The sequence below is a fragment of the Arachis stenosperma genome, chromosome 7 (genome assembly GCF_014773155.1).
Source record: "Arachis stenosperma cultivar V10309 chromosome 7, arast.V10309.gnm1.PFL2, whole genome shotgun sequence".
NCBI lineage: Eukaryota > Viridiplantae > Streptophyta > Magnoliopsida > Fabales > Fabaceae > Arachis > Arachis stenosperma.
In genome coordinates this window covers 3,852,023-3,868,770 of record NC_080383.1, presented here as the reverse complement: position 1 = coordinate 3,868,770, position 16,748 = coordinate 3,852,023, and the positions used below count along the sequence as shown (strand labels likewise).

General features: G+C 27.5%; 2 protein-coding genes across 6 annotated transcripts; both read right to left on the bottom strand.

The window, feature by feature from the left end:
* Positions 1-731: 731 nt before the first annotated feature.
* LOC130941465 (septum-promoting GTP-binding protein 1-like) lies at positions 732-5,074 on the bottom strand. Of its 5 annotated transcripts, XR_009070647.1 has the most exons (7): positions 4,563-5,074; positions 4,238-4,358; positions 3,771-3,867; positions 3,178-3,217; positions 2,599-2,682; positions 1,602-1,869; positions 732-1,096 (listed from the first exon to the last, which is right to left on the bottom strand). XR_009070647.1 is itself a non-coding variant. In XM_057869979.1 (6 exons), the coding sequence occupies exons 1-6, from the start codon at positions 4,902-4,904 to the stop codon at positions 1,702-1,704; spliced, it is 819 nt and encodes a 272-aa protein (XP_057725962.1). In that variant the 5' UTR covers positions 4,905-5,074; the 3' UTR covers positions 1,210-1,701. The 5 variants fall into 5 exon arrangements, 4 of the variants coding, with proteins under 4 accessions (XP_057725962.1, XP_057725963.1, XP_057725961.1 ...); XM_057869979.1 differs by lacking the exon at positions 732-1,096 and having other exon boundaries at positions 1,210-1,883; positions 2,599-2,635; XM_057869980.1 differs by lacking the exon at positions 732-1,096 and having other exon boundaries at positions 1,215-1,869; positions 2,599-2,635.
* Positions 5,075-12,582: 7,508 nt separating this feature from the next.
* On the bottom strand, positions 12,583-16,601 carry LOC130939233 (uncharacterized). Its single transcript, XM_057867352.1, has 3 exons — positions 15,728-16,601; positions 14,434-15,651; positions 12,583-14,246 (listed from the first exon to the last, which is right to left on the bottom strand). Exons 1-3 carry the CDS (start codon positions 16,599-16,601, stop codon positions 12,583-12,585), a joined length of 3,756 nt encoding a protein of 1,251 aa, XP_057723335.1.
* Positions 16,602-16,748: the final 147 nt, after the last annotated feature.

Here is a 16,748-nt window from a genome sequence, read left to right as displayed (position 1 = left end):
TATGATCTTTGTTTGTTAGTCTATTATTCTCTAAACTTACACCTGTGAAACAAATTAGTAATTTGTTTACAATTTTCAAGGCATAGAAACTTTGAAAACATATTTAACCTGCTAATAATTATCAAGGTTTATTTAATTTTTTGTATTATTTTTGTAAATTATGGGTATGAACAACCAATTGACAAGGACTATAGAGATTTTGTAACTTACATCATATGTGAGCCTCGTTATCTTAAATTTTTTTTGTCAACGATATTTTTCAGTTTAATAGGTTAAAGATTAATCCGTTATAAATTAAAGATTTATTATTTAAAGATCTGTTGCTACCAATAAATTATTGTATGTACAAGAACTAATCTTGTTATCTTAATTTAATAGTGATTAAACACTAATCTTTTTACTTTATATTATCAACCTCTTTTGTGTTAGAGGAGACTAATCCGGTATTAACAACCAATTGACGAGTACTATAGAGATTTGACTTAGTTCATATCAAATTAGTAGTTAGTATATATAGGATAATTTGTATCCATACATAATAATATAAAATCTACAAAAATAATTAGTATATTTCAAGTAATAGATTATTATTTCATATGTAAGAACAAAGGAATCATGAGGACAAGAAGATAGAACCCAAAAATTTGCCGCTTTGTGACATTATTATTACAAGACAAGATGATGGGTAAGGTAGAAGATAAGGTACTTAATTATCAAAGTTGTAACCACAAATTTATATTTCTTTGAAATGATTAATGATATCAATAACAGAGTTTGTGATCCAAATTCCAAAGTATCCGAAGAGCGCTACATACACATACGTACTTTAGTAATTTTTAATGTAGTTCGTTGTGTACGTATAAATATAATAGATCAAAACGAGGTTTGAAACAGTAAAAACACACACTTTAGCCACAGTTGCCGTACTTGAAAAAACTGTGGCAAACATGAATTGGTCACGGTTATATATATAGAGGATAATAAAACACAAAAAGAAAAGAATAACATAAAACTGGATACAAATGAAGCCAGCAAAGATTACTGCCATCTTGATCTCCATCTTTCTCTCTGTTTTTTGTTTGCTTTTGGGATGATGCTATAAACATTTAACAAAACATACGAAGAAAAATTAGAGTAAGACTTATTGTTAAAAAGATGATAGAATTTCGTCATCAGGTAGTTTAAACATATGAGGAGAAGACCGACAAAATATCTAATTTAGACAGTGAATGTATAAAAATTTTACTGTAAAAATAATATATGATCACACAATAAGAAAATATTAGTGGGTCATTCTATAATATGACTATATTACATGATTATAGTATTTTAAAAAGTGTTGCTAAAATTAAAATAACATTTTAGTGTTATTTTAAAAAAGTAAAAATATAAAAAAGTGTAACTTTAATTTTAACACACTTATATAATCACTATAATATAATTATACTAGAACCTACCACCAATATGAGTAGCTGTTTTGGCTTAGGGGGAACTTAGTGTAGTTACTAGCCCCATAAAATTTAGTCATACGATCTAACCTACCCTCTAAATAAAGATGTAATCAAAATGGCCTAAATTTGAAAAAGATGTAAATTATATACTTTATATAGTGAATGGTGATAGACTTTAGTCAACTTGCATTGATATATTTTTTTGTTCTTTTTCCTCTTGATCCCCAGGTATGTACACACACGAAATGAATCAATAGAAGTCAATAATGGGCTCTCCGACAGTCACATTTCTTTCTACCGTCCATGGCAAATTAAACAGCTTAGCCATGATGAATTTGAAGATTTTGTTGACATTTATATTGTGTGTTGCACTTGAAAAGAATAGGGTTGCCTTCATTGCCCTTGCATAAGCCCTGGCCTGTATCAGTTGCACTGTACTTAGATTTAGAGAGGAAAAAAACAAGGTATATAATATAAAAATAATTTTAAATGTTTCTCAAATACCGATAGTCTAATAATTTTAGCCATTAATTTTAATTATAAAAAATATATATAATATATATTAATTAAAATTAACAGTTAAAATTACTGAAATACTGATATTTCATAAATATTTAAAAATTTTCTTATAATATAAAAAAGTTTTTAAATGTATCTGGAATATTGATTTCAGTAATCTTAATGGTTAATTTTAACTAATATATATTATATATATTTTTTATAATTAAGATCAACAGTTAAAATTATTATAACATTAAAGTGTTTAGTACACTTAAAATTCTTCCTATAATATAATATATACATGTATGGTATATATGATGATAGAAAGTGACAATCTACTTAAAATAATAAACATGTAGGACCAAATTTTTGTGCCAAACGCGGAAACTCAGAGAATTTGATTTAGTAAATGTCAACTAATGATGCTGAGTTTCTAAAAAAGACCCTTGTCCATTACCAAAAGAATTTTTCATCATCTTCACAAGTCAATTAAAGGTTTTTATATTTATGCAAAAATATCATATAGGATGAAGATGAAGATGCATGTCAAAAGTAATAAGATGATATATCAATATATCCTATAGTTGTTTTTTTTTTTATTACCAAATTTTAACATAAATTGCAGCATTATTCTTACATAAATTACCTGTGTGACAATTGTCCATTGTAAATCTGGGGGGAGCCTAACAAAATCATCAAATTTTGTTCCAATTAGAATGGGAATTGCAGTCTGCATGGATAACAATAATGATCATATTTACAATAATCACAAAAAAAATCAAAATAATAGAGTTTAATTTTGATACACTAATAATATAAAATGTTTAAATTAATGCGTTTAAATGACTTTTTAGTAACAAATTTAAAAATTAATTATTTTTGTTACTATAATAACATATACTGAATTATTTATGTAAATTTCTTTTATTCTTATTCATCACAATACATATTAAATAATTATTGTTTATTTAGTCACCAAAAAAAATAATTATTATTTAGTTATTTAGTAGAGCCTCATACATCAATAATAATGTGTATTGTACTTGTTCCTTTGAAAAAGCTTTTGATGCACATGTGAAAAGCATATGAGACTATACACTTTAATTAATGATGATGTTAACTTTACGAAAGTGAATTGAATAATTCACTGAAGAGAAGCAATTCGAAAAGTATAGACCACGTAAAATTATAGTAATTAAATTTTCTAGTGGCTGGTGTTGGGTACCTGATTCCACTTTCTTGCTTCGCTATACCATCCAAAAACACTGCAAATTAAAAAACACACACCCCATTTATATTAGGAAAAAGAAACTCATTACTTGTTCCATCACGTTACTAAATTAAAAAGCTTCCACATAATATAAATAATATTTTGAGTTATTTTATGGTTTAATTATTTTATTGGTATCTATAGTTTGACCAAATTTATAATTAGATTTATATATATATATATATATATATATATATATATATATATATTTTAATTGGATTCCTTTCCGACTTTTAATTTAGTAATTAAGTTTTTTTCTGTGTCAAAAACGGTAAAATTAACAAATTTTTTTTAAAAAATATATGTTCGAAGATCTAATGAAGTATTTAATTGTAGGTAATTTTAATTTGCGAAAAAATATTCTATTAATTCTAACATTTTTTATATTAATAAAGACCTAATTATAAAATTAAAAATAGTGTAGGAATATAATTAAAAAAAATACAAAAATCTAATTATAAATTTAATAACATTATTAAAACAAACAAGAATAATTAAATTTTATTTTATATATATAAAAGAGAATAAGATAATGTTTCTGAATCTACCCATTGAGTGTACAACGACTAGTAAGATCAAACATTATCAAAACTGCATCTGCGTCTTTGCAAGCCATGGGAATTTGATCCAAGGATTTTTTATCACCTATCAACAATAACATACATGTCACAATTAACTTGTCATCAATAACAATTATCCATAAATATATATATTCTTTTTTTCATTCTATTTTTTAGAATACTAATAAGTTAAGTCATGTATTCTTCCTTCATTATTATTAGAAATATTAGATAATACAAATTTGTTTATAAATCTTGTGACAAAATTAACCTAACATATTTCTTAATAAAGTCATCACAACAAAGAACAAACCAAGAAAAAAAATTGAAATAGAAATAAAAAAATGCAAAGTGTAGCAGAACACATGCAGAGAGAAACAGAGAGAAACAGAGAAAAACAGAGAAATGGAATTGAAGAAGTTGAATTAAAGAATAAGCAAAGTATATATATGTACCTGAAACATCCCATATACTAAAAGAAATACGAGCTCCTTGAACAAACAATGTTTTGTCCATTAAATTTAGCCCTTCCATCTGCAACCCCTTCTTCTCTTGTTCATTCCCTACATATTTTATCTGATCACAAAAACCAAGAGTTGAAATGTCCATATCACATTTTCAATGAAAATAAAAATAAATTTGAGTCTAAAGTCTAAACCATAGTTTTGAAGCCTATAAACTAAACACAATTAATAAAGAAGAGTTTGGTAAAGTTAGGCAAAGAGAAACTAATTGAACTAATAATAACATTATTATTGTAATTCATGCTTAGTTGCTTACCACAAAAGTAGTTTTTCCAATATGGCAATCACCCAATAAACTGATCTTCAAGTTAACCAAATCGGAATCCGTTTCATACCCACTTTCGCTAACCAATGTGTGGTGGAATCCCTGGTCGTGGTCGTCTGACACGGCCACGGCCAGAGAAGAATCCCCAAGGGGAAGTCTCGTATACCGAGACGACTTACTCTTCTTCCCAACAGAACAAACAAGAAGCCTATCCCAAATGAAGTGAAAAAATTGTCCAACAAAAGATACCCTTTGCAACACACCCCACCTTATATCAACCTCAACAATTCTCTTGCATAGTTGTGACATCTTCCTTCTAATCTTGTTCGCCATGGAAGAAGAGAACACCAATAGTATTATTCATAATAACAAGTAATTCTTGATAGACATGGAAAAAGAAAAAAAAGAAGAAGAAAACAATAGAAGCTATATTGTTGTTTATGGTGTTGTTATGGTGTGGTGTGGTGTGTTTGGTTTTTTTTCTCTTTTTAGGTCCCACTAACTAACGCAAGGACCATAAGGGGGAGTGTTTATGTGTATGGGACTTTGTGTGTCACTGTTTGATTTAAGGGACAGTTGACCGGTATTTTTCTTATTTGGTTTCCCAAACACTCCCTTATTGCCGGCTACTTTGTTGCTATGTGCACAAGGGTAGTTTGGGAAATTAACATTGCCGTTGGTGGGATAGCACAGGAGGAAAACACCTAACGAGTATATGTTTAAGAGAAGGAAAATACTATTATTAAGAGGTTTTAAATAAAATGCTTATAGAAAAAAATTATGATATAATTTTTTAATTTATTAAGTTTGTGTATGATAATATATATGATACAAATCAATATAGTAAGTATTTTATTTTTCTAATAAATAATTTTGAATTCAATTAACTTAAAAATTAGAAATATATAAAAAAATATTATTTATACACTAAACTCCACTAAATTTATTTATGTAAAGAAGAAATAAATGAATGTGATTTAAATAATACCATGTCAATTTAATGAAATTTATATTATTCAATTTTTATAGGATATATATTTTTTCAATCCAACTATTGAATTATATATAGATGATTTTACTCAAATTTCATTAAAATTAGACATTAATAAATATACAATTGAAGACTTATTTTTTATGTATATTTTGAATAAATTTATTACACTAACTTTCAAATATATAAAAAATGTAATCAATAATTTTGGATTGATATAAATTTTTAACAGTGCTAGAGAACTAGTACTTTTTTAGATTTTGAGCCAGTAAACAACCAGTATTTGAGAAGGAATGAGCGACATAAGTAAAACTTCATAAGGTGCGTGTGAGACATTTGAGAAAGAATGATATTTGTTGGTTAAATAATGACTAAATTTAATTAAAAATGCTGATTAATAAAATTTAAAAAAAATTTAAAATAATTTATAACTTATAATGTTTTAAGTTAACGATTGATTTTTTAAAAAATCACAAAAGAATAAATGATTAATAAAATTTATTAATTTTATTTAATATTTAGTCGATTTTAAATACTAAAAATGTTAATTAATATATATATATATATATATATATATATATATATATATATATATTATGTTTGTGTAGATCCTGGAAGCACTTTGTAATGTTTATATGTGATGAGGTGCTTCTAAGATAAACAATGGAAAGCGATGTTGTTGTGGGGGTAAATATCTGTTGTGGTGAGGATCCATGGTAAAGCCACTTGGCGTCCTCAGTCCTCAGCTCCTCATGGAACTTGATTACATTCTGGCCCCTCCCACTTTATTATTCAAATTTTTGTTAAAATTTGTTTAAAATTTGTAGCCATTTATTATTCTGATTTTGTTACCGAAAAGAATCATTTGTATATTTAGGTAATATTTAGAGGAGAGACTGATCGAGAGAAAGAGATTGAAAAACAAAAATTAAAATAAGTTTTAATATTAAATTTGAGATAAAATGAAAAATAGAAATTGAAATAAGAATGAAATTTTAATTTAATTTATATAAATAATAAAATTAGAATTAATTGCAGGTATTTTAAATATAAAATATGTTTGGGTTGTTCGCTAGAATGATGAATCGGATGGTTGGTGGGTCAAGAGCAACGAGTTGATCGAGGATGTTTTCTGAACTTGAGCCAAGTTTTACAGAGAAGTGTTGTTCCGAGCGTTGGTGGATTGGTGGGTGAGTCTACATATAATGATACTCTAATGCTAAAATGAGCATCCGTACAATAAAGCTTGTTAATTAAGATAAGAGTGGCATACTTATCGAGGGATAAGTCCCTCCCAATTTATACTTTGTATTTCAAGTAACCCTTTGTTTTAGATCCGTCCTTCTGAAAATTTTTACCAGTTATTTAGGTCTCCATCAAGATATGAGATAACACGTAGATTACCTTTGCATGCGGGTCAATGACCCATTAAGTCGGTAATTCGTATGGTGGACCCTTGCCTTTTGTGGTGTTGGATTGGAATAAAACAATGTTATTAAAGTTTCGTTATCTGTTTTTAAAATTTTCAGTCTCGTCTTTATCCTAATATTTCAAAACAAATACTACCTTAATTTCAAAAGTCATGTTAATTAATTTTGATCATTTTTAAATTTTTATTACTTTTTCATATTTATCATTTGTCTTTTCAAGAGAAAATGGATAATTTTTTCCCCTTAATTTGGAGTATATAGTCCTATTGGTGGCACTTTGAGAACTCCAATTTTATATTAGAGACTCATGGAAAAAAAAAAAAAAAAACCTTCAAGATCAAGTTTAATTATGGTTTAGTTATAGATATGAGTGAAAGAAGGCAACTATAAATGTTTTTCCCAAAGGGGAAAAGAGAAAAATATAGTAAAACTGTGTATCGTGCTTGATGATTTTAGTGGAGGGTCCATTAACTATTGAGGCCTTCAATAATCCAATTATCCACTTCATACTCAAATGCTGCATAAATATATGCATTATAATTTCATTAATTTGAGTAAATCATATAGAGATTTTAAATTTAATTAAGGCCATATACCTTGTAATATAGAAAACGTTCGTTTCAGGTACTTCATATTATAAATAAGTTATTTTGTGTTTGAATTTTTAGCTTTAAAAGTGTTTATTTTATAGAAATGTGATAAAAAGTAGTAGTATTATGAAAAAAATTATTTTTTTTATTTCTCTCTAAGCTTTTAAATAGTTTCTTAAAAAATTATAATTTAATTTTAAAAATTATACTAAATATTAATACTATTATTTTGTTAAGTAAAAAATTTAAAATAATTATTTTTAAAACTTTCCAAACTCCCCTAAATCAATAATCAAACTCGTAGCATCAAATAAAGATGGATGTTTACATTTGAGTATAGCCCTTTTCCTATAACTACAGTGACAAATAAACCAATAATTAGGTATAATCATAATAATAATAATAACAACAACAACATAACATATATTAAACGGTCAATTAGATTATAGTATTTAATTACTAATTTCACATTTGAGTTTGCTAATACATAGAAGACTCCATATTGTTTATGTGAGTTTAGTAGAACATCAATATCTTGGTATATATGATTAATGACAAATTATGGAAAAATATAAATGCTTAATTATTTGATTGGTGGATCTAAATCCAAGTTAATTAACATAATCTTCTATTCTATTGGGTAAGAAAAGGTAAAAGCTGCCATGAGCCTGCAAACCTTGCAGAAACTTTATGATTAAAAAACACATTGCACATAAAATTAATTATAAATATGTCAAATTTTGATTGGTTGTCTTGAATCTCCCTCTTAACATATAATATTTTCACTTGTATGAATATTTTTTAAGACTCCATCATTTGATGCACCAACCAATCTCCATGTTATTATTTGCTTTGCCCATTTTCTACTATATTGTTCTTGCTAACAAGTTTACACAGTCTTTTTACTTTTTAGGGTGTTATAATATTTAGCAAATTAACAAAAATATGTGAATAAAAAATTAAATAAAATGTAAAGATAAAAATAAGAAGTTAATTTTAATGTAATAATTTGTAAAGAGTTATACATATTTATCTAATTAAATTTATGTATTTATATGATTTTTAAACTACTAAATTTAAATATTAATTTTTTTATATTGATGATATATAAAAATTAAATTCTAAAAATAAAGAGAATCATCAGTTTAACTTTATGGTAAAAAAAAATATAATTTGACTTGAGGATTATATATTTTAATTTAATAAATTAAGGACTAATTTATTGCGAATTAAAATTTTATTTAAAAATTTATTGTTAGATTGTGAGTTTTTAATTTATATTATATATATAGATAAGATGAGATTCAAATTTTCAAATTAATTATATATATGGGCAATTTACATAAATAAATTGTTTGTCCTTTAAATTTACGTAATTACATTGTTTTTAAAATGAAAACGCAAATACATTGTTTTATATATCTATAGAAACCGTCACAACACAGAATCTGTTGTTGTCAGCCACGGATTACATACAAATGGGACAGTACAGAAACTGCTAGTCGCAGTTTCTGTTTGTTAGTGCTTGGTCATAAACCGCTACTGCCAGTAGCGGTTTATGTGCATAGGGAGACGTGCGTATGGTGTTACCATAAACCGTTATGCACATAAACTGCTACTGATTTATGATAAAGCACCAACAAATAGAAACTGCGACAATCTTTAGCGTTTTTTATGTTGTTCTATTTGCATGTAATCCGCGACTAATAACAGTGGATTTTGTATTTACATAAACCGCTCATTTTTACAGATATATAAAATAATGTATTTACATTTTTATTTTAGAAATAATATAACTGCATAAATTCAAAGGATAAATAATTTATTTATGTAAATTGCTCAATATATATTGTTCAAATAAGTTGGTAGGCTTAGCTTCTATTCCATGGTGTCTTATTCTTGAAAAGATGAATTAATTGTGATTCACGAAACAAGCAACCTTAGCACGAGACGAGTTCGTGGAAACCAATTTCACTTTTTCCAATCTTTCTCACTTTCTGTAAGAGAAAAGCACCACCACATGTCTGATTGTCTGTACATCACATATCTCAAATCTAAGTAGTTTTAATTTATTATTATTAAGGAATCTTACTCCAAACAATGCCCAAGTTAAAATACAATACATCAAATTGAGATTTTCATTTAGAGTAATACTATATGTATAAATAATTTTATAATTAAGTTTAATTATGTTAGTATAAAACTTAATGAAAAAAAATATGCATATGTTATTTTTCTTCTTCTTTAGTGTTTTTTCTAGCACACAATTTTTTGTTAAAGACTACAAAAAAATTTTTGATATAACACATGAATTTTTGAAGTATAATATAAAAATTTTGTACATAATACATAAATTTTTACTGTGAATATATTTTGTTAGTTAGGTGCTATAAGAAAATGAAAAAGACGAAGACGATGATAATAATAATAAAAGAGACTGAAAAAGAAAAAAGAAAAAAAAAGAAATTAAACAATAACAACATCAATATAACAAAAAAATATGTTTATTTATGTCTGAAAAAAAAAGCGCGCGGAAATTTAGTTAAAAACTTGGTTCAAAATATGCTTGGACGCTTAGCATGTCTGTTTCATTTATTTTTTTTTATTAATGGTATTTTAAGATCCAAATATCATGTTTGAAAAGATTCTTATAAGCAAAAACAATATGACATGCCCTTTGGTTCTTTTTATGATCATATTGTTGTATTCATTTGGTACTAAGCCTTTAGATTTGTATATAGATTAAAGGTTTAGTTCAATAAGTATCAATAACTATAAAGATCAACTAAAACCACCAACCTAGCTAGCTAACTTTTATTCTATTTGTTTATTTATTTAATTTTATCTTGTTAGTTACATAGATTGTGGAGTTTGGATAATGAAATGATGAAAAGTTTCCCACCAAACGCTATAGTAAATATAAATAAATAACTCATCAGAATAATTATATTCCACTATAAGACTAGAGTTCCACATATAAAAGTAGTTTGGTATCATGGATAATGACGTAGATTAAGATTCTCGTAACTCATGATCATTTAATTAACTACAATTGGTTTTTCACAAAAGTAGTTTTATTTGATAACATAGTAGAACCTTAACACACGTGTTAACAAAGAGAAAAGAAAGTGAAAAGCACACGAGAATTATTAAAATGATAGTAACTTGAATGAAGACTTTGTAAATGGGTTTTAATTTGAGTGATTAATTAATTCATTAATGGGGTCATTATTTCATTTTTTTTTATATATTCGTGGAAGTTTGGCATAAAGTTATATAATTGTAAAATGCGTGTGTGGTACGTGAAATACTTTCGGTGAGTATCATATATTACCCTATCTAACTAATTAAAATTTGTAATTAGCAATTTTTAACATTCTTAATTGTTTCTAGAAAGAATATCAAAAGATATAATATAACAGTTAGATTTTCATGAGTGTCTGTACTTAGTTAAATTTACCAAATCAAATCCAACTAATTAATTAATTAATATCTTGACAAACTTTCGATTGTGTTAAAAACTTATCGCCAAATAGGGTTAGTTTGGACATTATTTAATTTCTCCAACAAATTAAAGTTTCTGCCTAATACGTGTCCCTGATTTAACCCAACATGAACAATGCAATTGGGAACTAAAATTTGAACACAGTCCATTTTCTTATATTAGAATTCAATCATTAATCTAATGTCCTTCAAAGCTTCTGCAGAAACATGATCACATGTTATAAACATGTATTGTGATTTGTGTGTTATATTTTTTCACTTTTATACTAATTTTTCTCCAAATTCAAGTATTATATACTTCAGATCAATTCATACTTCATCACCATGCATTGTCCTAATATGTTCCATAATTCAATATTTGAAATAATATTTTTACCTTTAGATCTTGTTTAGTAAACACCCATATGAATGTTAAATAACTAGTGTGAAGACCCGTGCAATTGCACGGTCTTATACATGATATGAAAAATAAATAATTTGATATTTCAATTAGAATAAGTAAATATAATTAGTTAAAATAGAATGCGTATATTATTTTATACATTTATAAATAACCAAAAAAATATATATAACAAAATGCATACATATTAAAAAAAATAATGATCGAAAGGTATATTAAACAAAATAAAAAAATTAAAAATTAAAATATAGAAAAAGAAAAAGAGAAAAAAAGAAAAAAAAATTAAAAGAAAAGGATGAAAAACAGTAAAATGTATATTTAGTAATATACATTCCATGAATTTTTTTCATAAATTCAAAAATCATTTAATTTTTTTAATTTGATCAATTTTAAAAAGTGTGAAAAGATTATATGTAAACATGTAATCCATTAATTTGCTATTTTTTTATAATTATCTTTTTTTATTATAAATAAATTATACTATAACATTTTAAAATGTTTTTCAATTATCTTTTAGCAATTTACCACAAAAATATAAATGAAAAATAAAACGGATAGAGAATCAAAATTAAAACGGTAATAATAATTGGTGGAGAGTGGCTTCTCTCTTTTCTCTAATGTGGAGGTGAGAGTGGGTTTAGGATTTCAGGATTAGTGGGTTATTGATTTGAAGGAATTTATTTTGTTAATTATTTATTAGTTCATTAATTATTATTATTAATTGTTATACATATAATATTGATAAAAAAATTTTATTTAATGTTAAAAAATGTGCATTATATTAGGAAATTAATAGTAAAATATAATTTTTATTAAAGAAATTTTGGTAAAATTAAAATTTAATAAATAAAAAATTATTTAAGAGTATATTAAAAAAAAATATTTTACCAATTAAAAAACTTTTTAAAGATAATTTCATAAAAATACAATTTAGTAAATAGAAAAATAATTTTTTAAAACGTATTTGAATAAACTGAATCATATAAAATAAGTTAATATTTTAATTTATCTTTATATTTAATACAATAAAGCAGTATCATTACAAAAAATAACCACCACATAAAATTACATTAATATAAAAACAAAACAAAATAAATTATAAAATCTTATCAAATATTTCTTTAAATACGACATTAAGAGTTAAAGTAGAATCATCATTTTCCTCGCCAGATACCAAAATTCTTAAACCATCTTTGCTCTTCACTCGAGAAATAGCGACATAGAGTTGACCATGAGAAAATACCGGTCGACGCAAGAACAGTCCAACACTGGATAGAGTTTGACCTTGACTCTTATTGATAGTCATTGCAAAACACAAGTTTATAGGAAATTGTCTCCGTTGAAATTTGAAAGGTATCCCAGCGTCACTCGGAATTAAATTCATCCGAGGAATGAAAACTTTATCTCCAATGTGACTCCCTGAGACAATCTCAGCTCCAATCACATTTGTTCCTAGATCTCTAACAATAAGGCGAGTACCATTGCATAAGCCACCAGCTGGATCAATATTTCTCAACAAAATAATAGGCACACCTTTCTTCAATTTCAATGAGTGATTCGGTAACCCTGAACATTTTATTTGATTCAAAAACTCAGTATTTATCCAATCAACATCAACATCACAATAAGCATCACTACCACATATAGAATCAGCTCTTAGATACTCTTTTTCTGTCCCAGGTAGCAATTGAACAATGTGATCATTGATTTCTTCAACAATCTCTACTGTTGGAGCTAATATGGCTCTGTCTTGGAAAAAACCAGTATCATCAAAGTTTCTAACTATCTCAGGATAAATTGCATTTATAATATCATCAATTGGATTATCAGAAGGAAAAATCAGAAACTCATTTGGAATTTGAACTAAAAGCTTTTCGTTAATTATTGTCCCAATACGCCCTTCTCCAATCTGAAGAATCCAATCGGAAAACCTTTTCAATTCTTCCAGATTTGATTGATTTGTAGCACTTTCTAACCACATATTTTTTGTCAACGTCAACACTTCAAAGTGCTTCCAAAGAATTGAATAATTGATTGATGCCATAACAATCTCAGCACGAGAAGCTTTAGGAATAACAGGCAAAACCTGTCGAAAATCACCTCCAAGAACAATGATTTTTCCTCCAAAAGGTAGATCTTTGTTAGACACTGAAATCGACGTCATTATGTCTCGAAAACTTCTGTCTAAAGCTTCAAATGCCAACTTGTTAGTCATTGGAGCTTCATCCCAAATAATTAGCTCAGCAAGTCGAATTAAATCAGCCTTAGGACTATCTTTCGGAATTCTACAAATAGTATCTTCATTCAATTCAATTGGGATACCAAACATAGAATGAGCTGTCTTACCACCAGGTAACAATAATGAAGCAATTCCACTTGAAGCAACATTAATAACAATTCTTCTTTGAGAACGCAATTTGGCAGATAAGAGTCTATACAAAAAAGTTTTTCCAGTCCCACCAAACCCATAAATGAAAAACAACCCGTGTTCCTTGTTAGTAACACAATGTATAATCCTATCATAGATTGACTTCTGTTCTTCATTCAACTTTAAAAAATTTGAATCGTGTTCTTCAAGCATCACAGAAATGTCATATTCTAATTCACGCAACACCAAAGAATTACTAAATTGTGAGACCAAATTAACATTAGGAAGCGGCATACCAGCAAAATCTCTTAATGATTTTCCATTGGCCTGTAGCAATTTCTCTATCTCTATTAGACAAAATGTTTGTAACTCTTCGTCAGTCATTGTTATTCCTGCAATATATTTTTTTTCAGTTAGTAAATTCATTAAGATATCAAAAACTTGTATTGTTTGAAAATTTTTTCTATCATGCTATGTATGTATTCTAAACTTTCTGCATATCATTTTCTATTTATTTATTGTTAAGAGTTTTTCTTAATCCTATAAATAAAAAAGATAAACTAAAGATTAAGTAAATACCTGGAAAATGAAGCTCACTTCGCCTGTAATAAATGATATCATCAGATAAATATTTCCAAGTTTGATTCCAAACTAAAACGGGCCTAGAGACAGAACCAGATATTAACAATGAAACAAAAAGTTTTCTCAATTGGGTGCCAGAAGATAACTCAGCCGCTTCATTAATGGCCAAGACAAATTCATTATCATCTATTAAAAAACCCATGGCAGAACATGCCTCTTGAAATGTATCATATAAAACAGAATTGACAGTCCTTATACTTCGAAAACTGGTGCATCCTCTTTGCACATTGAGAAGCATACGCATATAGAACAGCTCACCAGTTGAAGGATGAACAAAACTTAATCTTCCTATAGAAAATCCCCTTCTTCTTGGTTTCCACTGTCGAGATTGTAAATCATAAACGAATTTACTTGGGAACTCAACATATGTTAGTGTTCGTCCTTCAACATATGTTCGATTAGCCATCATCCAAGCAGTAAACATTGTCATCAAATCTCTATTTCTTATTAAAACAGAGCCAATAGCATCATGATCATCGAACACAACATGCTGCTGATTAGGTAAATGAAATCTGAGTCTTTGCACAGGTGGCCATCTATGATGAATTTCATATGCAAAAATTCTCCACATAGATTCACAAGGTGAAAGATACCGACAATCATAATACTGTTTGATCTCATCAACCACTTCAAAAGAATGAGTTGTCTCAGTTGAATGACTAATAGTTGCAGTTACACGATCTGGACCCTTGTTAATGTACTTGAAAAGATACTTTATAACATTTGACTTGTTGCAAAATTCCAAATTAATATGAGCCTGGTACTTCATCAACAATAATGGATTATATGGAACAACAAATCTATTATCAAGATCAACACCATGACTTTTAACTGTAACACCAATATCTCGACGCTTGTAAATAGGATAACCATCTTCATCAAAACTCGTATAATTAACAAACTGCTTCGGATAAAACTTGGAGCATCTTCCATCTTTCATGCATGGAGAAGTTGGTCTTACCCTACCACAAGGGCCATGAATCATGTATTTACTAACCACACTATACAAATGTGGAAACTTCATAGGATTAGGAAGTTCCGCACAAATCAACTCATCAACAATTTCAATATTCTGCAATCTATTCCTTCCATCAAGCCAAAGTAGAATATGTGCATGTAGCAAACCTCTTTTTTGAAACTCAATTGTATACATACCTAAATAGTAAAAAAATGTCGGTAAATATAGAAATTTAGCATAAATTCAATATAGAATTGTCTATATTCGATATACCTGCATTAAGAGGACAAAAAAAAACACCATTCTTAAGATCATTAAGAAGACACTTCATCTTAGCATGAAAGACTCGGCAAGCAATGTCTGGCCGATCAGCAATTGGAACTTGATCACGATTAGTATATCTTTGAAACTCAAGCCAGTTAGGATTGCAAGTAAGGGTAAGAAATAGATCTGGATACCCAAAATGCTTACAAATAGCCATAGCATCTTGGCAATTATTAAACATGTAACGTTTACCACCAGTGAAGGAAGAAGGCAAAATCACTCGAGTACCAATTGATGATGCTTCAGTATCACCGCGTCGCATAGCTTCTTCAATACCTTGTAAGACTTCTCCTCTAATTGTGCTCTGTTTTTTCCTGATTTCATAAAGCCTCTGTGACTCAATCATAGAGAATGAATCAACAACAAACTGTTGGAATAATCTTCTAGACTTATGAATAATGCTATCCTCATCCTCTCTCATTTGCAAACGAAAACAGATAAATTCTCGCATGGATACTCTAGTCCTTCTCCCTGCAACATTTATATCTTGAATATCTCGATAAGGAATACCCAATTGATAACCATCTTCCCCGTAAGGAAAAATCAAGGGATATTGCAATGGCCAGTATAAAGCATGTGTCTCATATATTCTTTGAAGTTGGCCAGCTGCAGATTTAACAATGACATCACGACCAGTATCAGAAGAATCAAAATCACCAACAACCAAAGCAGCAACTTCATCGCACGAAGGATAATTATAAACTCTTCGATCACGTTCTCTTTGACTAAACAATTTCAAAGAAAACATCTCAGACGGGTGATTCTCATGGAATTCCCTCACTCTTCTAAATGATTGTGCTATGGGATTGTGTTGATCAATCATTTGGGTTAAATCAATTATCAGCTGTCTATCTATATTTGAACTTTGCCTATAATTAAGAAAAATAATAACACAATATTACTAAATAATTTTACTTAAAATGAAGAAACATGCATTTTTTATAATTAGAATGAATCTTAACAACAATAT

Bases quoted from the DNA above. Each gene is read 5' to 3' on its own strand.
- LOC130939233 (XM_057867352.1), bottom strand. From the start codon at position 16,601: ATGATTGATCAACACAATCCCATAGCACAATCATTTAGAAGAGTGAGG. The intron at 15,652-15,727 runs GTATATCGAATA...TTTACTATTTAG, and splicing joins TTTTTGTCCTCTTAATGCAG to GTATGTATACAATTGAGTTT. The intron at 14,247-14,433 runs GTATTTACTTAA...AATATATTGCAG, and splicing joins AAGTGAGCTTCATTTTCCAG to GAATAACAATGACTGACGAA.
- LOC130941465 (XM_057869978.1), bottom strand. From the start codon at position 4,904: ATGGCGAACAAGATTAGAAGGAAGATGTCACAACTATGCAAGAGAATT. The intron at 3,868-4,237 runs GTACATATATAT...TATTGTTGATAG, and splicing joins TAGTATATGGGATGTTTCAG to GTGATAAAAAATCCTTGGAT. The intron at 2,683-3,177 runs GTACCCAACACC...TTATCCATGCAG, and splicing joins AAGCAAGAAAGTGGAATCAG to ACTGCAATTCCCATTCTAAT.